The sequence below is a fragment of the Oncorhynchus mykiss genome, chromosome 3 (assembly GCF_013265735.2).
Source record: "Oncorhynchus mykiss isolate Arlee chromosome 3, USDA_OmykA_1.1, whole genome shotgun sequence".
Classification (NCBI taxonomy): domain Eukaryota; kingdom Metazoa; phylum Chordata; class Actinopteri; order Salmoniformes; family Salmonidae; genus Oncorhynchus; species Oncorhynchus mykiss.
Genome location: NC_048567.1, coordinates 38,692,802 through 38,718,366, shown reverse-complemented (window position 1 = coordinate 38,718,366; position 25,565 = coordinate 38,692,802). Strand labels below are relative to the sequence as shown.

Below are 25,565 nucleotides of genomic sequence, written 5' to 3'. Positions count from 1 at the left end.
AGGACACCTACACCACCCGATGTTACAGGAAGGCCATGAAGATCATCAAGGACAACCACCACCCGAGCCACTGCCTGTTCACCCGGCTAACATCCAGAAGGCGAGGTCAGTACAGGTGCATCAAAGCTGGGACCGAGAGACTGAAAAACAGCTTCTATCTCAAGGCCATCAGACTGTTAAACAGCCACCACTAACATTGAGTGGCTGCTGCCAACACACTGACATTGACACTGACTCAACTCCAGCCACTTTAATAATGGGAATTGATGGGAAATGATGTAAATATATCACTAGCCACTTTAAACAATGCTACCTTATATGTTACATATACATTATTCATATACATTATTCATCTCATATGCATACGTATATACTGTACTCTATATCATCGACTGCATCCTTATGTAATACATGTATCACTAGCCACTTTAACTATGCCACTTGGTTTACATACTCATCTCATATGTATATACTGTACTCGATACCATCTACTGTATCTTGCCTATGCTGCCCTGTACCATCACTCATTCATATATCCTAATGTACGTATTCTTTATCCCCTTACACTGTGTATAAGACAGTAGTTTTGGAATTGTTAGTTAGATTACTTGTTGGTTATTACTGCATTGTCGGAACTAGAAGCACAAGCATTTCGCTACACTCGCATTAACATCTGCTAACCATGTGTATGTGACAAATAAAATTTGATTTGATTTTGAGAACCTAAACAACCCTACCAGGTTCAGGAAGCTAATCAAATCAGTGTCAGGTTCTAATGTATCCTCCGGCCTTCCTGACCATTTAATGATGGATTCTAATGAAGTGAAAGATAAAGCTCATATTGTAGGGGGATTTAACAAGCACTTCATATCTGTTCAGTTTTTAATAATGGTGGGGCCCAGGCCCATAGTCCCTCATGTGAACCATTTTAACTTTGAGCCTGTTTCTTATACTGAGATCTATGAAGCACTAAAGGCAATGGACACTAAAAAGTCTGCAGGTACAGACAGCCGGGACCCATACAGTGGTTCCTCCTTTAAAAGTTGCGTCACACTGAGGCACAACCTGCGTGTTGCCGCAGCATTCTGTGGCACGTCATTTAATTTTGAGCCATTTCTTATGTTACTGCAAGTTATTGCTAGTTTGACCACCAGAGGGCATCTTTGAGAAGCATTTGATAGTATTCCATATTGGCGTTACCAGAGAATGTAAAACCTTTTCTGTAATAACACAGTATATGGGATTGAGTTTAAGAAATTTGGCTTGATTAATTTGATTAATATTATGGTGTTTTCTTTCAGAGAAAAATGGTCAGTTTGTAAATTCAGACCGTTTCACTGTCGGAGCGCAGTAGTCTTTTCCTGGTTAAATAAAGGTTAAATAAACAAAATGTATGTGTACATACTGTATATTTATATTTTATTATTTCCAATTGTATGTTTTAATTTATTTTTGTATGTATGCTGCTTTTGTTGTAAGGGGAGGGAGGTGTTTCAATAAGTATAGCTATTCCCAAACTGGGGAAGGGGTATGCCCAATGCCATTGGGGGTACGCCAAAAAGAATGTGATTCACATTTAAAAAAATGTTTTAAACAAAAACATTTCTTCACATTTTCAAACAGTCCATTTATATTTTCCAAAGGGGCTATACATTTGGGTGAGATTTGTTTCTCGCCTGAGCAGCCTCGTTTCACTGCCCAAAATAAAATGAAACCATCTAGTGTTCAGCAAAATAACAACACAATGTCAAATACAGCTAGTCTAGTCAAGTAATTAACATCCAATCACATTAACCATTACTCTCTCACAGGAATTCCATTAACGGTCACATGTAGCCAAACGCAGCTGCTGCTCATTCCGTTTGCTCGAAAATGAATCAATGGTTCAAAAAAGTAAGGCCTGCGTCCATAGAGACACATACCAGCTCTACTGGTAGTACTGCTACTACCAGCAGTACTACACTTGCACCTGTCAACGACACAAGTTGTTCTGCTTCCACGACCACATCCAATGCTAGCATCAGTAATTCTACATTTGTTGTTAGCCCAGCTAGCATGGACCCTGTCAGTTGTGAATTTGATGCAGCTCCAGAGCTACTGCCCCGTTACCCAGGAAAGCCCCCGAACAACAGACAGGGTCGTTGGACCATTGAAGTGGTGCAAAAATGATGACTACTACATTGATTTGGGGTTCACTTATATTTGGGTGTAGTGCCTTTGCTCAGCTACAGTGTGTTATATGTGCAAAAGTACTGTCTCACAACTCGATGAAACCACTCTTAGAAACAAAACATGCCAATTTGAAAAGTCAGCCACTTTAGTTTTTTGAGCGAGAAGTAAGACGACTTTCGAGTAGTAAAACATATTTAAAAGCAACAGATACCATTAATAAGAAGGGGCTAGAAGTGTCTTATATTGTGAGCTACCGAGTGGGTAGGACAGGCAAGCCCCATACCATTGTGGAGGACTTAATTATTTCTGCTGCCGCAGATATGGCTGGGACAATGCTGGGGGAAAAGGCCAAAAAAACTGTACAGACAATGCCTTCATCAAACAACACTTTTTCACGGCACATCAGTGATGGCAGGAGACGTTTTGAGACGGCTTCAAACATAAAGATATAAAACTGTTTTTATAACAGAGGATCTCTGTTTTATATCTTTATGTTTGAAGCCTGAAATGTGGCAAAAGGTCGCAAAGTTCAAGGGGGCCGAATACTTTCGCAAGGCACTGTAGGTGAAAGGTTCAGAGGTCTATTTCTTGCATTAGAAAACACCATTAGTTTAGTGTTGTCAGTATTGAGGATAAGCTTCAATTGACACAAGGTATGTTGAACAGTATAAAAAGTAGTTTGCAGGTTCTGGAAAGCTTTTGTAAGAGACGAGGCACAACAGTAAAAACACTATCATCAGCATAAAAATAAAGTTGTGCATTTTGGACATTTTTGTCTAAATCATTTAAATAAATAGTGAATAAGAGAGGACCAAGTACAGAGCCTTGGGGAACACCATTCAAGACAAACAATTTAACAGACATAAGTCCATCAAATTGAGTGCACTGAGTTCTATCAGACAGATAGTTAGCAAACCATGCAACTGCATGGTAGTTGGATCTCCCCCTCTTAAAAGTGGTAGGACACATGCTGATTTCCAGATCTTTGGAATTTCATTACATTCCAGGGTTAGATTGGACAGAGTTGTAAGTGGTTCAGCTATGAAATCAGCTGCCAGATTTAAAAATGAGGGATCCAAAAGATCAGGACCTGCAGGCTTTCTCTGATCTAAGGATTTCAGGGCTTTTATGTACCACCTGCACTGAGAATGGCAAAAAGCTAAAAGTTTGACCAGCTCTCACTGGTTCATCCACACAGGGTTGTACAGAGACAGAGGACACTGAGGACATGCATGATGACGAATTTCTCATACGACTGGCCTATCTGGGAGATGTTTTTTCTGGACTGAATGATCTGAATCTAGGATTACAGGGACTCTCCGCAACTATATTCAATGTGCGGGACAAAATTGAGGCTATGATTAAGAAGTTGGAGCTCTTCTCTGTGTGCATTAATCTTGACGCTACTCATCCCGTTAGCGGGATAATTGTCATCAACAACCGCTGAATTGCAGAGCGCCACAGTCAAACAATATTACAAAAATATATTCATATTCATGAAATCACAAGTGCAATATTGCAAAACACTGCTTAGCCTTTTGTTAATCCACCTGTCGTCTCAGATTTTGAAATTATGCTTTACAGCGAAAGCAATCCAAGCGTTTGTGTAAGTTTATCGATAGCATAGCATAACATTATGTACACTAAGCATTAAGCAGCTAGGTCACGAAAATCAGAAAAGCAATCCAAAAAATAATTTACCTTTGATGATCTTCGGATGTTTTCACTCACGAGACTCCCAGTTACACAACAAATGATCCCTTTGTTCCATAAAGATGATTTTTATACCCAAAATACCGACGTTTGTTTGTCGTTCAGAAATCCACAGGAAAGAGTGGTCACGACAACGCAGATGTATATTCCAAATAATATCAATGTCCACAGAAACATGTCAAACGTTTTTTATAATCAACCCTCAAGTTGTTTTTAAAATATATATTTGATAATATATCAACCGAGTGTGTAGCTTTTTCAATAACAGTGGCCACTTTACTCAGTTGCGCAAAACTCACTCTGAGAGCCCCCACCTATCTACTTACTCAATGTGATCCTTCACGCTCATTTTTCAAAATAAAAGCCTGAAACTATGTCTAAAGACTGTTGACACCTTAGGGAAGCCATAGAAAAAAGGAATCTGGTTGATATCCCTTTAAATGGAGGATGGGCATGCATAGGAACAGAGGTTTCAAAATAAGAGGCACTTCCTGATTGGATTTTCCTCAGGCGTTCGCCTGCAATATCAGTTCTGTTATACTCACAGACATTATTTTTACAGTTTTGGAAACTTTAGAGTGTTTTCTATCCTAATCTGACAATTATATGCATATTCTGGGGCTGAAAAATAGGCCGTTTCAAATGGGTACGTTTTTTTGCCAAAAATGAAAATACTCCCCCCTACACGCAAAAGGTTAATCCACCTGTCGTGTCAGATTTTGAAAATATGCTTTACAGCAAAAGCAATCCAAGCGTTTCTGTAAGTTTATCAATCACTAGGCAAAACATGAAAACCTAGCATCAAAGTAGCTTGGTCACGAAAATCAGAAAAGCAATCAAATTAATCGCTTACCTTTGATGATCTTCAGATGTTTTTACTCACGAGACTCCCAGTTACACAATAAATGTTCCTTTTGTTCCATAAAGATTATTTTTATATCCAAAATACATCCGTTTGTTTGGCGCGTTATGTTCAGAGATCCACAGGCTCGAGCGGTCACGACAATGCAGACGAAAATTCCAAATAGTATCCGTAATGTCCACAGAAACATGTCAAAATGTTTTTTATAATCAATCCTCAGGTTGTTGTTAAAATATATAATCGATAATATATCAACCGGCACCGTCTCTTTTTCAGTAGGAGAAGGAGAGACGATGGCTGCCCAAACTCTGTTGCGCAAGCAAAACTCATGCGATCACCTGGCACGATGTCATCTTTCTTGCTCATTTTTCAAAATAAAAGCCTGAAACTATGTCTAAAGACTGTTGACACCTTGAGGAAGCGATAGTAAAATGAATCTGGTTGATATCCCTTTAAATGGAGTGAAGGCAGGTTATGGAACATGGAGCTTTCAAAATAGAAGCCACTACCTGGTTTGATTTTCCTCAGGTTTTCGCCTGCAATATCCGTTCTGTTATACTCACAGACAATATTTTGACAGTTTTGGAAACTTTATAGTCTTTTCTATCCTAATCTGTCAATTGTAGTATATGCATATTCTCGCATATGGGCCTGAGAAATAGGCTGTTTACTTTGGGAATGTTATTTTTCCAAACATAAAAATAGTGCCCCCTAGGTGAAAGAGGTTAACAAGGACAACACACAGGTCTTTCCATCATTATATATTTTTTTGTGTGCAAATGAACTCAAGCTTACTGGACAATGTCAAATGTCATATAGCGAAGCACCTGAGTGAGTTGGGTGCGCAATTACGCAGGTACTTTCCCAAAATGGATTACACAAACAACTGGATTCGTTATCTCTTTCTTGCCCTGCCTCCAGTCCACTTATGGATATCTGAACAAGAGAGCCTCATCAAAACTGTGAACGTTTAATTTAATCAGAAGAGTATCCTGCCTTGGCAAATCGAGCTGTTAAGACACTGATGCCCTTTGCAACCACGTACCTATGTGAGAGTGAATTCTCGGCCCTCACTAGCATGAAAACTAAATACAGGCACAGACTGAATTAAAAAATAAATGTATCATATGTGGCAGTCTTACAAAGATGGCAAAAAACAACATTTGAGAGTGTGCTGACCCTGGTGCTAGAGGGTTACGCAGCTGGATGTTGAATGTTTGAAGGTGTACGGGACTATAAAAAGTTTGAGAACCACTGGTATAGGGAGCTAAAAGGATGTATGTGTTCAATTTGTAATTCTTTATATGTGCAATAAAAATATACATATATACTTTTTTAAGCAATCTCTCATGTCATGATTATTACGTTAATGTAGCCCTCATAAGGGAGGGTTCAAGTCAAGTGTAATAACAGTCTTTTGGGTTGAATGTGTGCGACCCCTGGTAAGTTGGAGACCGTTAGTGTTGAACGGCTATGTGGGGCATGCAGGGTTTATTGCCACCAAACCAAACCTAACCAAAGGACTGACACAGGGTGAGAATACCAGGGGTATACTCATTAGTGCAGACCGTAGAAAAATGTTTTGCAATGCAAACTACAGTTTCTATTGGACAAATTCAGGTAGGTCCTTACCAGTTTCGTCCTGTTTGCTTCCATTTGGTTCTTAGTGAATACACCCTAATCCACCTGATCCAATAACAAACACTCATTTTCATTTAGCGTTTCTAAATATTTTGTGTGTGGTCGTCGCCAGTTCATCTACTCACATCCTGCCACTGGTCTTCGTTCTCCCTGACCTGCTCTCTGATCTTCTGTAGCTCCTCGTAGCGCACCTGCTTTAGGGCCTCCTGGTCAACCGCAAGGTCTGTCATTGATTTGCTCCTACACACCACAAGAGAAGAGGAAGACGGCTTAAAGACGGGGTTGAGATCATTGTCAACTCAGTTACAGGCATTGGACCATCAGTTAGGAGCATAAACCTACAGTACACAAGACGCTATTTACAAGACGGTCATAAAGTAGGCTACAGATGTACAGTATGTATCAAAAGACACTCCAAATCCACTATAATCACAGATGCGACACACATGCCAATCATAAATGCACTCAAAATGTGGAGCAAAAGTGCTTGTTAAAGTAAATCTCAATTAAATAAACTGAAACATACTTTTACACATACGTTTATTGTAAGAACACAGAAAACAAAAACAAGATTCAACATTCATTGAAGATGAAACAATAATTTTCATCTACATTACACCATTAAGACTAAAAGTACAAACAAAACATGTTCCCCATTTTTCACATTTCTTAGTTAGGTATTAGTAAGCAAACAAAATAAGCAACAGTTGAGTCACGCTAAACACAAGCTTGATGCGGTTTTAGCCTAATTGGGTTAGACAAACCATGCAGTATATCTCAGCCATCCCATTCTGCAAAATACGCTTGTTTACTCAAAACTTTCAAAGTTGTCTATGGCCAAAAACATTCACTGCATTTTACTGTAAACTTCTGAATCATACCGCTATCAATGTCTCTCTATCTTGTCTGTCTGTTACACAAAACCAACCATCACGGTAGCCTACAACCTGTGCTTCAAACATTTTCTAACTCTCAGCTGTACATAGCAAACAGTATGTTTGGTTGGATGACCCAGCATATTGGTATCGTGTGTACAATCCCCTCACTCCACTTTGTTGCCTTATCAAACGCTGTGTCCCACCCCCTTTGGTTTGGCACTGCGCCATTCAATCCCCAACAATGTGTCAGTGTCATCGTATAGCAGTCAGTCAGCGAGTGAGGAAACCAGTAAATGAGCAGCAACACAAAGGCAAAAGGAGGAAGGAGGCAGGAAGTGCTCTGTGATTGCATTGTGGGGGGAGGCTGTGGAGAGAACACGACCATGCCACATTCCTGGGAACCAACATAATCAACTCACCCATCGTTAGCAACGTCATACTTTTGGAGCAGTCTAGGAGAACCAGAAAAGAGAACCACACAGACAAAAAAGTCACATTTGGGCCAGAATTTATTTTCCTACTCTGGGAATAAGTATAGGTGAAGTGATCCCTAACCAGTGTCTGGAGTTTTTCTCTCCCTCTAATGGCTAAATTCAGGATTGGGAATCTAATCCTAGACCTGTGGTAAGGGATTGCTACCTCCATCCTCTGTCTTCAAGATTCATATAGTAGGGGAAAAAGGAAGGGGAAAAGGTAAAGTGCATGGATGGACACAATGGTTCATTGCAATGCATAGTCAAGTGCCACTCCACTTCAGCTTCCTCCTCCTGGGGTTTCAATGTCCTTTTTATTGAAGGTGGGTGTGTATCACAGCTAGAGTAACACCTTCCTTTCATCTCTTTGAGACCACAGCTACGGTGATGTCACTGGAAACTCTACAGGAGTTTTCCATGTGTGAGGGAAATACATCCAGATGCTTCAGACCCATGTTTGAATGGCCTGTCTTGTGAGTGAGTCACACAGAGAAATAGAAAGAGTGTGATTGTGAATTTGTTAGAGGGAAAGTGTGTATGCTTCATATGTACACTCACCTCCATATGTATTTGGACAGTGAAGCTACATTTTTAAAATTTAGTCCCCTCATTTGAAGAAATCACAAGTATTTGCACTTATAGTGTATTAAAACAGTCAAAAGTGTAGTGTTTGGTCCCATATTCCTTGCACGCAATGACTACATCAAGCTTGTGACTCTTGTTTTGGTTGTGTTTTGGATTAAGTAATGCCTAATAGGTATACTTTAAATACTTTAAATTAATACACTAAGTGAACTTAGTCCAAATTACTTAGGACTTCATCACATGGGGGGGGGGGGGGGGGGGGGCTAGTTACATGAAGTGCTTTCATTTGTAATTGGTATGAAAATACGCTCAAATAAAAGGTGACATTCTGTACTGTCACCTAACATGAAAGACATGATCTCAAATCCAAAATGCTGGAGTATAGAGCCAAGTAAAAAAAATGTATCTTCACTGTCCAAATACATATGGAGGGGAGTGATGTCAGAGCGTGTGTGTGTAAACTGTGTATGTGTTTTCACGTTGCCAAGAGTGGCAGGTAACAGCTTTCATCCCCTCACACGACGATGGGGAATTTGAGTCTAGGTTTTCATGTCTGTCTTCGTTATTAAAAAACGTATGCTCTACGATCATCATTTACCTCTGCTATGCAGACTTGAGTTGAAATACTATTAGAAATGTCTCAAATACTTGAGAGTTTACTTCAGCCGTGACTGCCAGTGCCAGGAGTGCCATGTGGGTGGGGTTTGCACTTTTGAGAATTCTCTATTGAATCCATTGCACCAGGCAAGCTCAATTGACCACAGCTAAAGTATTTTAAATTATTTCAAATAGTATTTCGAACCCAGGTTTGGTGCAGTGTCTAGGGGTAAGTATGGGGTTTATCTCAGAACCCCCAAACTAAAATATTGCATAATTGCGTAAGATGCTTGATTAGGTTCAGGAGGGAGATAATATACTGTATTTTATGAGAAAAGATACTAACAAAACTAGCGAAGTCTCCACCCCCCTAAACGGAAACTCTCAGCCAAAGCATGGGCCAAATGTTCCTTGTTAGTCGTCTCATCCCTGTCTGTTCGACATTACCATCCTATGTTACGTGCGTCTGTCCATGAGAGTGAGTGTGGGGTCAATAGATCTAACTCATGTGGGGTCAATAGATCTTACTCATGTTCAAATCCCTTTTCATACCACTGCGCTCATACTGCTCCCCCAAGTCAGTGTGAAGTCCTCTGATGTTGAGAGACACTGTGTTATTCCAAGGCAAATAGAGGTGCTAGGGTGATATCATGCTTCGCCATTCGTGAACCACCTCCGATTAATTCCATGACAAGTTTTCAGTCTGTTTTTGACTATTTTTATTAAGCATGGGACAAAGTATTTTTAAATTCACAGGCAAAGGCAATCCATGAGCAAAAAACAAAAAACAAAAAAACAAACAAATGTATAACAGAATGGGGTCTTGTTGTGTTAATTCTGATGGAGGTATACGTTTTTGGTCAATGCATTGACGACAGTACTCATGTGGTGGTGTCTAGAATTAGCACTTAAAAAAAGGTTAGCAGCAGTTATACAAGTTATAATTAATAATAATTTACTTAGTGTTGCGTTTTAGAGCTTCAGAATCGTATAGCTTGTATGGTTTCAGAAAATACCACAACCTGCGTAAAAAAAGTAATTTGTTTGACCTAATCAATCAAACCACTTTCTCAAAAGCTGAGGTAACTTAACCGTGGGTTATTTTTCTACATTTCCACCACTGGGTTTATGTGTTAAAAATAAATTTACTGTAAAGTTGTCTTTTATCAATTTGTTGCAGTTAGTGTGAAAGGCACATGTTTGTTTTTGGTAGAGAAGTGCTTAATATAGTTAATTGAAATTTCCTTCAATGAGGTCCTTCTATAAGCACCACTCCGTATCAATGCATGTCCACATGCGATTTAGGGCACTTCAATAACAGACAGAAAAGGGTTTATTAGAAGTAAACAGCACCGGTGTGTGTGGGGGGGCAGGAGTTGTGGGGGTTAAAGAAGAAAACAACAATACACAACCTGGAGATTTGAGTCTCTGTCTCAAATGGCACCCTATTCCCTATATAGTGCACTACTTTTGACTAGAGCCTTATACGGTAGACCTATGTGGCTCCAGGTCAGTCAAAGTAGTACAGCGCCCCTGGAGCAAATTAGAGTTAAATACTTTGCTCAGGTGCACATTGACCGATTATTCACCTTGTATTTGAACCAGCAACAGTTACTGGCCCAAAAGCTCTAACCGCTAAGCTACCTGTCGCCCATAGCAGTGCACTATATAGGGTTTGGGGTGCCATATGAGATTTGCCCTGAGAGCAACAGGCACTGTAGCGAAGTTGTTGTTTTCAGCAGCCATTTTAGTTCCTAACTCTTCAGAAAGGCTAACCTCTCAATCATCATCCTCTTCTTGTACCTCAGCCGACTCGCCTCCCTAATCGCCACCATCTTCTGCAGGTCACCCTCGCTACAGGAAGTGGGCAGCGACATACCTAGATATGACCGCTGACCTTGGACACGCACTGCCCCCACCCCCACCCCGAGCACTATCCCAAACTTCCTCAGCAACATGTCGTCCGTTTTAGGGTGCCCATCACGATCTCCTCTTTCCTCATGGTTCTCCCTGCCCTCAGCTTCAACCTCCTGGGTCAAAGGTGAGGGGGCGCAGAGCAGCCGTGCCTGGAGCTTGGCAGGCAGTGCCCAGGGCTCAGGGATGGTCATCGGGTTGTAGCTGTCGGCCGCACCCAACAGTGGTCTCTGCCGCCGACCATCCTGGGGCTGGTTGACCTTCCGAAAGATGAAGTCGTCCCTCTCGATGTCGGGGATGACGGTCTTGTGATCCTTGCCTGGTGTCTGCGGCTGGGTGGCGATGTTGAGCTGGGCGTTCGAGGCGTAGAGGTGGCTGGACAAGTGGTTTACGCACACCCGGGTTTTCAGCACAGCCAGCGCCGAGTTGGAGTGGAAGGCCTGGGTGCGTCGGGCGAACATGTCGTCATTCTCCAGGTCAGGGAAGATGCTTGCCAGGGACTCATCCAACTGTTCTGGTGGATCCAGGGGGTTGTCACGCCCCAGAAGGGGACACTTCTCGCATTTGACCAGCCGGGGGCCGGAGGTGGGGTCGATCATAGGGAATACCACCGGGAAGCGCTCAAAGTATGGGATGTTGGTGGCTTGCTTTTTGGGGGGCTGGTAGAGGGCAGTGTGTTGTGGCTGAGTGTTGTAAGGACTGGAGGAGGGGGGGGGGGGGGGGTGGAAGAGAGAGGAGAAGGAGAGACAGGACAGAGGGTTGATGAGTTGCATGCAAGTAGAATAGGAGGAAAGCAGAAAGAGCTAGGAAAAGGAGGTTTAAAAAATGGAAGGCTATTTGATTCAAAACAGGGCTGCATCAAACTGAGGACCTTGTATTTTGAAGCAGCTTATTCAAATCGTAAGTGCTTGGCAAACACAGTACAGTATCTTAACATATGCACTGATGCAAATTGGACTAAACAGCAAGACAGCAAAGTGATTATACCTCAGTATAACTGGTATAACTCTCAAAACTGCTCTTCAAGGCATGTTAGGGCACAGTTACTAGCTAAGCTTTTTAGCACAGTATTGCTGTTAGTACATGAGGGAGGGCAGCCAATCAGAACTCCTGCCCTTTTAAGGCAATGCGTTAGACCAGTGCTCCTGTGATTTCACAGTCAATCGAGCAGCTGTATCGACCTTTGACCAGCAGGGAGGCTGGTGTGGGCGGAGCCTTCAGGTGCATGGGGGTGAGAGGAGGGGGAGGGGCCGGAAGGGGCTGAGGAGAGCCAGCGACTGACATCGCAGTCAGAGTCGTCAGAGGATGAGCCGCCAGACTTCTTTCGGCTATGGCCCCAGAGAGGAGTGGGTGCAGAAAAGAGAGAGAGACAGAACGAGAGGGAGCGGGGGGAGAAGGATTGATGAGAGAAAGTGAGGGAAAATAGAATGTGGAAAAGGAGTGTAAGGCAAAGTGAGAAGAAAAGAGAGAAACGGAGAAGCAGAAGTCAGACAGGTGGAATCAATACAGTGAAGTCGTGTAAAAGTAGAGTAGAATAGTTCCCCACAGCAGTGCGGACCCAACTTATCAATCAAATGAAAGCTTTATGAATGATGTTAGAATCACATGCATTAAACAGACTATAGGGAATCAATGGAAAATGTTGTGATAGAAACAGGAAACTGTGATAGAAAGATAATGAATATAGTTGGTGATAGAGTGATAAAGTATTGTTAGCAATAAGAATGGGATGTGCCATTAGAAATAGTGAATGTAAGAAAGAGTAAGGAAATTATGTGTGTGGTTTGTAAATGTTGGCATTGTATGTACTAATGTTTTATATAGTATTTGAAATGTACAGTATGAACATGTGAATGGAATGCAAGTGCTTTAAATGATGACGTTAAATCTGTGTTATGGGGTATGATGCTGTAAGTGTTTGTGTATGTGCGTTCTTTAACATTGGCCCTCTTTGCATCGTCCCCCCCTAACCCTGTGTCAGTATGTCCACAGACCTGAAGCCCTGGATCTTCTTGTACCAGGGTCTCCTCTGGGAGCCCAGTTTGATCTTCTGCACGTGGGTGTCCTCCTCAGGCGTCCAGAACTTGGGCAGAAACCGGTCATATGACACGTCGACAGTTGACTTGGGCAACGCACCCACTTTGCGAGCGTACAGGTCGTCCTGAATGGGGTCAGCATACCCAACATCATCTTCCTCGTCTTCAGAATCGTCATACATCTGTCGGAGAAGGCTGTCAGTGGGGAGAGGACAGTGGTGGTCCACCCTGACTGAGCCCATCTGAGGCTGGGGGGAGCACATCGGCGTCATTGGCCCACTGCTGCTACTCGAGAGAGAGAAAGAGAGACCAGCCAATCGTATGAGGGGAAAGGGTTTATCAGGAAGGTACAAGCAATTAAAAGGCAGAGCAAGGAGCGTATGGTGTTGGAACATCCTTGGGTAAACGGCACACAATCTCCAGTGAGAGCACACAAGGATAGAGGTAAAGGGCAAGGCAGAACCAAAATGAAAAACACATGATCAATGAAATCAAGTAAATTCAATGAAATCAAGTAAATTAAATCGAGTCAATGTGAAATTGGATATTTCGGATGGCAAGTCACTGCAAATCCAACTGCAAGAGGAACGAGCAAATACAACTAAAGAAAACAATAAAACAAAACAATCAAACACACAAACAAAAGAAACGTATTCAATCAATCAGTTAGAAGAGCCGGCAAGTTAAGACCAAGGTGGCCTGGTTCTAGAAAACCATGCAAATTGAAGCGTTCTCTCATTCTTTTTTTCTCCCACACTCGTTCATCCGGCAGGCATAACAGAAGAAGCACTCTCTCTTTCTCTCTCGCTCTGGTCAGATCCCACAGCATCAGGCTTTCTGACCTGAGGCAGGTCACCGTCTGCCGCGGTGGGGCGTTTGTGTTTGTGGTCATTGTGACCATTGGCCAGGTCCCTCCTTTCGCCACTGAAACCACTCCTCCCCCTCCTCCTAATCCCACAGCATTCCCGGCCTCCACAGGGCTGATTGGTAGTGCGAAGTTGGTAGGCAGGGCAGGGGAGGGACTGTGGAAGCGCCGGCTGGCCAGGTCATCCAGAACGAGGTCGGGGTCCGGCCGCTCGGGGTCAGAATCATCGCCACTGCCACTCTCGTACTCGTACGCCCACTGCAGTTGGACGGTGGGCAGGGAATCCTGGGATATGCATCTGTTGTTGGAGGATTCGGACCTGGTCTCACAGAGGTCAGTGTTCCGAGGTTAGTCGCAACATATGATGTTGTACAGTGCACACACACAACCATAAACATGAGACAGCCATACACAACCATGGGAGAACCAACCAGCAGACAGACAGAAAGACAGTGGAGATGATAGGAGAGGAGTGTGTAAAGACAAGGGCAAGTATCAGGGTATGGCATACAGTAGATTTAAACCACATAGAGTCAGATCCATGTCTTATACAGTATTCACCAGTGCAAAGCAATAGTTTTATTTGGTGTGAAAGAAAAAAAAGCTGGCTTATAGAGCTAGCTTACTGTAGCTTGTGTTGCAATGGAGTTTCATAATGATCAAAGAAACTGGGTGGCAAGGTTTGACTCGATACCATTACCATTTAACAGAAGGACACCAATTCACCTGAATTATACTGAATTAAAATGGAATGGAGCCACACCCTTCTGGATGATTTAACCATTGACAGACGAGAAGACCGGAATTAACATTTTACACTTCTATAGCCCCTTCGTATATCCGAAAGGATTTGCTAGAGCAGTACCTGTGGATAAAGACTCGAGGTAGCTGATTTCTGGTGTATAAGCTACAGGTGTGTGTATGACTCTGCTACCTGGTGAAGGTGCCATCCTCCTCAGTGTACTTGGGGCTGGCCCAGCTTCGGCGGCTGTCCTCGTGGCGCTCGGCCCGCTTCTTGCGGAGAGGTGCTGGCACGTAGGCCGCTGGCTTGTCCTTGGTGGGCAGGAACTGGTTGAACTGTGTGGTCGTTTTGGGTGCGATGACCAACGAGCGGCGGTAGTGCAGCGAATCCTTGTTACTGTCCACCGCCATCCTGAAGACTGAGTCCACCTCCGCGTCACTCCCACAACCTGGGGGAGTGAGAAGATATAGAGAAGGAAGAGGTGAGAATTTAACGAGGAAGGGGAAGGACACTGCAAATGAAAAGGGGAGGGAAGTGTAAGAGGAGAGAAAAAGTAGAAAGAGGGAGAAGTCTAATGAGGAGGGGAAGATAAGAATAGCCGAGTGGAGATTGGAAAAGGAAGGTGTGAAGAGGGACGGGGGACAAGAAGGGGGAGGAGAGAAGAGGAATGGGAAAGGGTAGAGTTGAGAGGTACAGTAAGGAAGAAAAGTAGAGAAAAGGAAAGGGCGGAGTAAAGGTCTATTTAGTGTGGTGTATAATATGATTGTCCGTTATAATATGATAGAACAGGTAGTCCCAAACTGAGGTACCCCCAGGGGTAAGCGCAATGCCGTAGGGGGTACGCCAAATAAAAGTGTTTCACATTTTAAAAAAAATACATCTTCACATTTTCAAACAGTCCATTTATATTTTCCAATGGGGCTATACATTTGGGTGAGATGTTTTTCTCGCCTGAGCAGCCTCGTTTCACTGCCAAAAATAAAATGAAACCATCTAGTGTTCAGCAAAGTAACAACACAATGTCAAATACAGCTAGTCTAGTCAAGTAATTAACATCCAATCACATTAACCGTTACTCTCTCATGGGAATTCCACTAATGGTCACATGTAGCCAAATGTAGCTGCTGCTCATTCCGTTTGCTCAAAAATGGATCAATGGTCCAAAAAAGTAAGGCCTGCGTCCATAGAGACACATACCAGTTCTACTGGTAGTACTGCTACTACCAGCAGTACGACACCTGCAATCAAGTTGTTCTGCTTCCACGACCACATCCAATGCTAGCATCAGTAATTCTACATTTGTTGTTAGCCCAGCTAGCATGGACACTGACAGTTGTAATTCTGATGCAGCCGAAGAGCTACTGCCCCCTTACCCTGGAAAGCACCGAACAACAGACAGCGTCGTTGGACCATCCAAGTGGTGCAAATATGATGAGAACTACATTGATTTGGGGTTCACTTATATTGGAAGTAGTGCCTTTCCTCAGCCACAGCCAATTTGAAAAATGAGTCACTGGAGTTTTTTGAGCGAGAATTAAGATGACTTTCGAGTAGTAAGACATGTTTAAAAGCAACAGATACCATTAATAAGAAGGGCATACAGCAAAACTGATGCTAGAATCGTTTTATATGGTGAGCTACCGAGTGGCTAGGACAAATAAGCCCCATACTATTGTGGAGGACTTAATTCTTCCTGCTTCCGCGGATATGGCTGGGACAATGCTGGGGGAAAAGGCCAAAAAAACTATACACAATGTCTTCATCAAACAACACTGTTTCACGACACATCAGTGACATGGCAGGAGATGATTTGAAACAATTACTGCTTCACATACAAGCCAGGGAATTCTATGCATTACAGCTGGATGAGTTAACAGACGTGGCAGGCCTGGCACAGCTCCTGGTTTATATTCGTTACATCTATGGGGGGGTCAATTAAGGAAGACATACTCTTCTGCAAACCGCTGGAAAGTCTCTCTCTCTAATTACTGACCTGCTCTCCTGGCCTTAAACACCACGAACCAAAACAAAACCTATTCGACTTAATTGAAATAACTATTATTAAATAGAAGTAGAAAAAAAGCTGTTTGTGTAATATATTTGTCTTCTTACAGTGAGTTTGATAAGTTTTGACGAGAAAATATAGTTTTATTTATCAACCACTAGAGGGCGGTATGTGTTTCTTATTATAAGTAGCTCTCTTCAACTGATGCTACATGTTTTTGTATCCCAAAACATTATTTATTTTACAGTGAGACTAAGACATTGTATTATGAAACTATCCAATTTTAGTGTCGGCTGAGAGACTTTTAACCGATAAAATAGTCCACACATTGTCAAATGTCAACAAAGATCCGGTATCCGTAAAATAAACATGCTCAGTGTGAATTTATTGACTCTGTCAGGGTATTGACACAGAACCCCTCCACTGGTTTCTTGGGCTCAGTGCTAGTGAATGACACTCAACCTGTCTTCATCATAAGAGAGATTTCTGAGTCAAAGGTGAACAAGGTGATTAGCTTACTAAAGAACTCTAAAGCCAAAGATGTGTTTGGGCTGGACTCTACCTTTCTTAAAAACTCCAAAGAGTCACTCATTGGTCCCATTACTAAGGTCACCAACACATCTATTAGTCTGGGGGTGTTTCCAAGGTTATGGAAGTCGGCCATAATAACGGCCATCTTTAAATCAGGCGACCCTGCTGACGTGAGTAACTACAGGCCCATTAGTATACTACCTGTGGTGTCGAAGGTTGTTGAAAAGTGTGTAGCAGAACAACTGCTTGCCCACCTCAACAACAGCCCCTTCACATTACACTCCATGCAGTTTGGCTTCAGAGCGAAACACTTCACAGAAATGGCCAACTGCTTTCTTCTGGAAAATGTGACGTCCAAGATGGACAAAGAGGGCGTTGTTGGGGCTGTGTTTCTGGACCTAAGGATGGCTTTTGATACTATTAACCATGAGGTTCTCATCACAAAATGATCCAAGTCAACTTTTTCCCCAATGCCTTGAGATGGATGAAATCATACCTTGAAGGCAGAACTCAGTGTGTCAGAGTGCGCAATGAGCTGTCGCCCACTCTTAGCTATGATGTGGGCGTGTCCCAAGAGTACGGGTCAATGCTGCCTTCTGTCTGTACTGGGTCTGAAGTTCAAATGCAGATGATACAGAGATATATGTGCATGCAAAGAGCAAACAACAAGCTGCACAAGAACTCACTACTGTAATGGTCCAGGTTACAAAGTGGCTCTGTGACTCGTGTTTGCATCTCAATGTGAAAAAAAACTGTCTGCATGTTCTTCACAAAGAGGGCAACAGATGCTACTGAGCCAGTCTATGTGTCTGGGGAGAAGCTCCAGGTGGTATCTCATTTTAAGTAACTTGGCATCATACTTGATTCCAACCTCTCTTAAAAAGCAGGTGGAAAAGATCATTCAAATAACCAAATACAACATAGCTAATTTCTGATTTATACGAAAGTGTTTGACTACAGAGGTAGCAAAACTGTATTTCAAATCTATGATACTCCCCCACTTAACATACTGCTTGACTAGTTGGGCCCAAGCTTGCTGTACAACATTAAAACCCATTCAGTCTGTCTACAAACAGGCTCTCAAAGTGCTTGATAGGAAGCCCAATAGCCATCATCACTGTTACATCCTCAGAAAGCATGAGCTCCTGAGTTGGGAAAATCTTGTGCAATACACCGACGCATGTCTTCTATTCAAGATCCTAAATGGCCTGGCTCCCCCTCTACTCAGTACTTTTGTTAAACAGAAAACCCAAATATATGGCAGTAGATCCACAAGGTTTGCCATGAGAGGTGACTGTATAGTTCCCTTAAGGAAAAGCATCCTCTAGTCAATCGCTTTTTCTGTGAGAGCTTCCCATGTCTAGAATACACTGCCATCAGACACACATAACTGCACCACCTATCACACTTTTACAAAAAACATGAAGACATGGCTAAAGGTCAATCAGATTTGTGAAATAATCCCTAGCTTGTACTGCCGGTTTCCATGGTGTCTGTTATCTGTAGCTTGTGAGCAGTGGAAACACTTTGTTGCTTTTATGGATTTTGCCCTGTTGCTTTTTGTGCTATGTTGCTCTGTCTAATGCTATGTCTTGCTTGTCCAATGATGCTCTGCGAGTGCTCACTACTCGATACTTGATTGTCTGTATTGTAATTGTTTTTAATAACCTGCCCAGGGACTGCTGTTGAAAATTAGCCGGCTGGCTAAAACCGGCACTTTAACTGAAATGTTGATTAATATGCACTGTCCCTTTAAAAAATAAACTCAAACTAAACTCAAGTTTCAAGAACATTTCCCAGGACATAGACATATCTGATATGGGCAGAACGCTTAAATTCTTGTTAATCTAACTTCACTATCCAATTTACAGTAGCTTTTACAGTTAAAGAATACCATGCTATTGTTTGAGGAGAGTGCACAGTTATGAACTTGATAATGTATTAGTAAACCAATTAGGTACATTTGGGCAGTCTTGATACAACATTTTGAGCAGAAATGCAATGGTTCATTGAATCAGTCTAAAACTTTGTACATTCACTGATGCAATCTAGTGGCCAAAATATAAATTGCGGCTAGACTCCTAAGTAATATAATGGCATTTCTCTTGCATTTCAAAGACGCATGTTTTGTTCTTTGTATTATCTTTCACCAAATCTAATGTGTTATATTCTCCTATATTAATTTCACATTTCCACAAACTTCAAAGTGTTTATTTTCAAATGGTATCAGGAATATGCATATCCTTGCTTCAGGTCCTGAGTTACAGGCAGTTAGATTTGGGTATGTCATTTTAGGTGAAAATTGAAAAAAAGGGCCAGATCTTTAAAAGGTTCGCAAGGCTGCCTGCCCAGACGGTATCCCTAGCCGCGTCCGCAGAGCATGCGCAAACCAGCTGGCTGGAGTGTTTACGGACATATTCAATCTCTCCCTATCCCAGTCTGCTGTCCCCACTTGCATCAAGATGTCCACCATTGTTCCTGTACCAAAGAAACCAAAGATAACTGAACTAAATGACTATCGCCCGTAGCACTCACTTCTGTCATCATAAAGTGCTTTGAGAGCCTAGTTAAGGATCATATCACCTCCACCTTACCTGACACCCTAGACGCACTTCAATTTGTCTCCGCCCCAATATATCCACAGACAATGCAATCTCCATCAGACTGAACACTGCCCTATCCCACCTGGCATGAGGAAGACCAATGTAAGAATGCAGTTCATTGACTATAGCTCAGCATTCTACATCACAGTACCTTCCAAGCTCATCATTAAGCTCGGGGCCCTGGGTTTGAAACCCTCCCTGTGCAACTGGGTCCTGCACTTCCTGATGGGCCGCCCCCCAGGTGGTGAAGGAAGGAAACAACACCTCCACCTCGTTGTTCACCCATGTCTGCATGGCCACACATGCCTCCAACTCAATCATCAAGTTTGCAGAAGACACAACACTAGTAGGCTTGATTACCAACAATGACGAGACAGCCGACAGGGAGGAAGGTGAGGGCCCTGGGAGAGTGGTGATAGGAAAATAATCTCTCACTCAACGTCAACGAAACAAAGGAGCTGATCTTGGACTTCAGGAAACAGCAGAGGGAACACGCCCCTATTAACATCGATGGGAACACAATGGAGAAGGTGGAAAGCTTCAAGTTCCTCTGCATACACATCATGACGATCTGACGATCTGAAATGGTCCGCCCACTCAGACAGTGGGGTGAAGGAGAAACAGCACCTCTTCAACCTCAGGAGGCTGAAGAAATTTGGCTTGGCCCCTAAAACCCTTACAAACTTTTACAGATGCACAATTGAGAGCATCCTGTCGGTCTGTATCACCACCTGGTATGGCAACTGCACCGCCCTCAACCGCAGGGCTCTCCAGATGGTGGTGAGGTCTGCCCAACGCATCACCGGGGGCAAACTACCTGCCCTCCAGTACACCTACACCACCCGATGTCACAGGAAGCCAAAAAGATGATCAAGGACATCAACCATCCAAGCCACTGCCTGTTCATCCCGCTATCATCCAGAAGGCGAGGTCAGTACAGGTGCATCAAAGCTGGGACCGAGAGCAATGCACAGTGATATGGTTGCCAGGTCTTTCCTCCGACACATTGGTGCGGCTGGCTTCCGGATTTAGCGAGCATTGCATCAAGAAGCAGTGCAGCTTGGCGGTGTCGTTTTTCGGCGGATGCACGGCTCTCGACCTTCGCCTCATCTGAGTCCATATGGTAGTTGCAGTGGTTGTAACAACCAAGATTGTAACAACCAATTGGAAATCAAGAAATTGGGGAGAAAAAGGGGTAAAAAATAAAGATAAGCTGAATCTGAGAGACTGAAAAACAGCTTCTATTTTAAGGCCACCAGACTGTTAAATAGCCATCACTATCCGGCTTCCACCCGGTTACGCAGCCCTGCTTCTTAGAAGCTTCTGCCCTATATACAGTGCTATCAGAAAGTATTCAGACCCCTTGCTTTCTTCCACATTTTGTTAGGTTACAGCCTTATTCTAAAATGTATTTTTTTTTTTATCCTCATCAATCTACACACAATACCCCATAAGGAGATAACAAAAACAGGATTTGAGAAATGTTTGCTAATTTATTAAAAATAAAAAACTGAAATATCACATTTACATAACCATTCAGACCCTTTCCTTAGTACTTTGCTAAATAACTTTGGCAGTGACTACAGGCTCGAGTCTTCTTGGGTATAATGCTACAAGCTTGGCCACCTGTATTTTGGGGAGTTTCTCCCATTCTTCTCTGCAGATCCTCTCAAGCTCTGTTTGGTTGGATTGGGAGCATTGCTGTACAGCTATTTTCAGGTCTCTCCAGAGATGTTTGATCGGGTTCTGGCTCTGGCTGGGCCATTCAAGGACATTCAGAGACTTGTCCCGAAGCCTGTGTTGTCTTGGCAGTGTGCTTAGGGTCGTTGTTCTGTTGGAAGGTGAACCTTCGTCCTAGTCTGAGGTCCTGAGCACACTGGAGCAGGTTTTCATCAAGGATCTCACTGTACTTTGCAACGTTGATCTTTGACTCGATCCTGATTAGTCTCCCAGTCCCTGCCACTGAAAAACATCTCCACTGCATGATGCTGCCAACACCATGCTTCACAGTAGGGATGGTGCCAAGTTTCCTCCAGAAGTGACGCTTAGCATTCAGGCGAAAGAGTTCAATCTTGTTTCTCATGATCTGAGAGTTTTTAGGTGCCTTTTGGTAAACTCCAAGCGGGCTCTCATGTGCCTGTTACTGAGGAGTGGCGTACGTCGGGCCACTCTACCATAAAGGCCTAATTGTTGGAGTGCTGCAGAGATGGTTGTCCTTCTGGAAGGTTCTCCCATCTCCACAAAGGAACTCTAGAGCTCTTTCAGATTGGTCACCTCCCTGACCAAGGCTATTCTCCCCCGATTGCTCAGTTTGGCCGAGGCGGCCAGCTCTAGGAAGAGTCTTTCCAAAGTACATAGACTTGTAATCGCTGGCCATTTTAATAATGGAACACTAGTCACTTTAATAATGTTTACATACTGCTTTACTCATCGCATACTCATCTCATATACTGATATACATATACTGATTGGCTACGAAAAGCCAACTGACATTTACTCCTGAGGTGCTGACCTGTTGCACCCTCTATAACCATAGCCATGTTCTGTTATAATCTCCACCCAGCACAGCCAGAAGAGGACTGGCCACCCCTCATAGTCTGGTTCCTCTCTAGGTTTCTTCCTAGGTTTGGGCCTTTCTAGGTAGGTTTTCCTAGCCACCGTGCTTCTACACCTGCATTGCTTGCTGTTTGGGCTTTTAGGCTGCGTTTCTGTACAGCACTTTGTGACATCAGCTGATGTAAGGGCTTAATAAATACATTTGATTTATTGATTGATTGATACTGTATTCCTTTCTATTGTATTTTAGTCAATGCCACTCCGACATTGCTCAATCTAATATGTATATATTTCTTAATTCCATTCTTAATTCCAATTTCTAGATTTGTTTGTATTGTTGTGAATTGTTAGATACTAATGCACTGTTGGCGCTAGGAACTAGCATTTCGCTACACCCACAATAACAGCTAAATATGCTAAATATATGTGTGTGACCAATAACATTTAATTTAATTTTAATTTTATTTGAAGACAGAGTGATGTGTCTCTTAGTCATTTAGCTCTTTAGGGTTATTCTCACTGGTACATGACAACTCACGCACACACACCTCCCCCACACACAAACTTCAGAGTGTTTTCCACTCTGCCTCATGCAAGCACAACCCAGTTAGCCATGCGTTGTGTGACAGTGACAACCATGATAAATGTTGACAGTCTAAAGACTGGCTTATAGCGTAAGCACTCAAACTGGACAGTTTTATATCCATCTACACATTCAAATACTTAATCATGGACACTCTTACTGACACTTGTGGCTGCTTCGCGGGATGTATTGTTTTCTCAACCTTTTTTCCCTTCGTACGGTTGTCTGTGCCTAACAATGTTTGTACCATGTTGTGTTGCTACCACGTTGTGTTGTTTTCATGTTGTGTTGCTACCATGTTGTGTTGTTGTCATGTTGTCTTGCAACCAAGTTGTGTTATCATGTTCTGTTGCTACCATGTTGTGTTGTTTTCATGTTGTGTTGCTACCATGTTGTGTTATCATGTTGTGTTGCTACCATGTTGTGTTGTTGTCATGTTGTGTTGCTACCATTTTGTGTTACCATGTTGTGTTGCTGCCATGTTGTATTGTTGTCTTAGGTATCTCTTTATGTAGTGTTTTGGTGTCTCTCTTCTCGTGATGTGTGTTTTGTCCTACTTTCTTTTTTATCCCATGTCCACACAGGAGGCCTTTTGCCTCTTGGTAGGCCGTGATTGTAAATAAGAATTTGTTCTATGGACTTGCCTAGTTAAATAAATGTTAAAATTAAAAACATTTAAAAATGGCCTGGAGCCTCTCTAACCAGCCTGCTTCCCAACAAGCAACAACTTGTCAGCCGCTCTTTATGAAACAATAACTGCCTCTGTTCCCAACTGGCACCCATTTCCCTACATAATGTAATACTATTGAACACATCCCCGTGGGCCCTGGTCAAATGTAGTGCAATATGTAGGAAATAGGGTGCCATATCGGACACAGACAATGTCCGATCAAAAATGTACTTTGAATCCAGGACTAAACAATGCTATTCTATGCTATTCCCTACTGAGCTTGGCTTAACATCGCTTCACTGAGCTCGGACTAGAACAGATAAACGCATGGAACATGTTGTAACTAACCATCACTTTAACTAATCATCACTTTTGCCTGTTTTTAATCATATAAAATCCCATGGTAGTGAGTGTAATCGTAGGGCTTGAATGTGCTTGGTAAATCTAACTACAAACAGACCAAACTGTAAAACTCAGCAATGCCACGACACACACAAACACACATGTGCAAAGAACGACACACACACACACACACACCGAAACACACTTTTATGCATGTACCAAGTGACCTATGGGCTTCTGAAGTAAACAAGATTAAAATAGCTGCGTCAGGAGATTGGATCAGTTATGACTTAACTTTGCTATGGTTTTAATACAGACTGTCAAGTATTCTGAGCCTGAAGCCCCTCGGCCAATGGGCTGGCTTCCTCAACACATAGCTAAAATACCGGGAAGGATGTAGAGATGTGATGGGGTATGAGTGTAAAAGAGGATTTCATTCATACGATTTGATTCCTACTGTAGCTATGCTGATTACTCAAACCTTTACATGGTAGCACACAACACAAAAACTGTAGTTTGAATAACAATGTACAGGTACATCAGGGTTGAGGTCCATTCCAATTCATTTCAGTTTCATGAAGTGAAATTCCAAATAAAGTGTTGAAAAATCCTAACTGAAACTAAGACATCTTTCCATTCTTGAATTGCAATTTCAATTCACTTCCCGAATTGACCAAATTAAAATGGAATGTCCATCAATTGATGGACCCCAAACTTAACTAGCCCACTGAAGTACAGTGAGGCAGCTTTACTTTGAATACTGCTAATACCGTAGCCTGTCTTCGTCGTGCAAACTCCTGTGGTTAAACACATTGGCAAGACAGTACAAACAAATCTGGGACCAGTCTACTAATACAGTACACATATAAATATAATTACTAAAAGGGGCAAACATTTAAAAGAATGGGTTATATAGAGTATAATAGAGTGAATAACGAAATAATAATAAAGTGTTAACCTAGCCTAGCACAGCGTACAGTATGTACAGTAAGGTTATATATTTACCTTGGATATTGCTGCTATGCCCAGTAGTCGTTCGAAGGCCTTGAGGTTTAGGTTAGGTCTATTATAGAAAGTTTCACTTTGTGCCTTCCTACCCAGCCAGGATTTGGAGATCAGCACCTGGGAGAAAGAGGACATGAGTTATTACAAAAATCATGATTGTAATGTATGCATAAGTACTTTTCAGGAGCAATGCCAATGTCTCTAAATACAGCAACTGGGTGGGTGCATATGCTTTTTGACAGACATTTTTCTACTCTATTAAACAGCTATTAAACAGAACAAACATGCAGACCTGGGTTCAAATAGTACTTGTTTTCTTTCAAATACTTTGAGTGTTTGAGGAGTGCCAGATGGGCAGGGTTTGCACTTGTGGGACTATACAATTGGTTAAAAGCCAGGCACCCTCAATCAAGTGTGGCTAAAGTATTTGAATGAAAACAAATCCTGTTTGAACCCTGGAAAACAGTGGAAAACAGTAGTACATAGTTATATATTGATAAGGACACACTTACAGTACATTCGAGCAGAACACTACGTAGCCTACATATAGTATGGACTGTTAGGATGGCTCATGATTAGATTTCTGTATTGTTATTGTATAGTAATGCTTATACATAGTTGTCCTGAGGTTATACTGGCCTCTGTGGCTCCTGTGGCCACTAGTGTCCAGCTCTTTGCTTTCCTGCCTCATCCAGAACCGTCTGATACATCGCTATTTGTTTGTGTGCACTGACCTGACCTATACCTCTTGTAAACATGTAGGTCTTTGAATCATGTTTTAGAAAAGTAATG

General features: G+C 42.5%; 1 protein-coding gene across 14 annotated transcripts in view; it reads right to left on the bottom strand.

The window, feature by feature from the left end:
• Positions 1-25,565, bottom strand: part of LOC110519946 (LIM domain only protein 7) — a 124,545-nt gene that overhangs the window by 42,124 nt on the left and 56,856 nt on the right. For 13 of the 14 annotated variants that reach the window (XM_036974005.1, XM_036974016.1, XM_036974017.1 and 10 more), the window contains 8 exons: positions 24,774-24,890; positions 14,671-14,926; positions 13,714-14,055; positions 12,830-13,156; positions 12,017-12,163; positions 10,698-11,534; positions 7,686-7,718; positions 6,514-6,628 (listed from right to left, as the gene is read on the bottom strand). In XM_036974005.1, the coding sequence (XP_036829900.1) occupies positions 6,514-6,628; positions 7,686-7,718; positions 10,698-11,534; positions 12,017-12,163; positions 12,830-13,156; positions 13,714-14,055; positions 14,671-14,888 (2,019 nt within the window). In that variant the 5' untranslated portion in view covers positions 14,889-14,926; positions 24,774-24,890. The remainder of the gene's footprint in view (positions 1-6,513; positions 6,629-7,685; positions 7,719-10,697; positions 11,535-12,016; positions 12,164-12,829; positions 13,157-13,713; positions 14,056-14,670; positions 14,927-24,773; positions 24,891-25,565) is intronic. The other variant, XM_036974018.1, reaches the window with a different exon arrangement.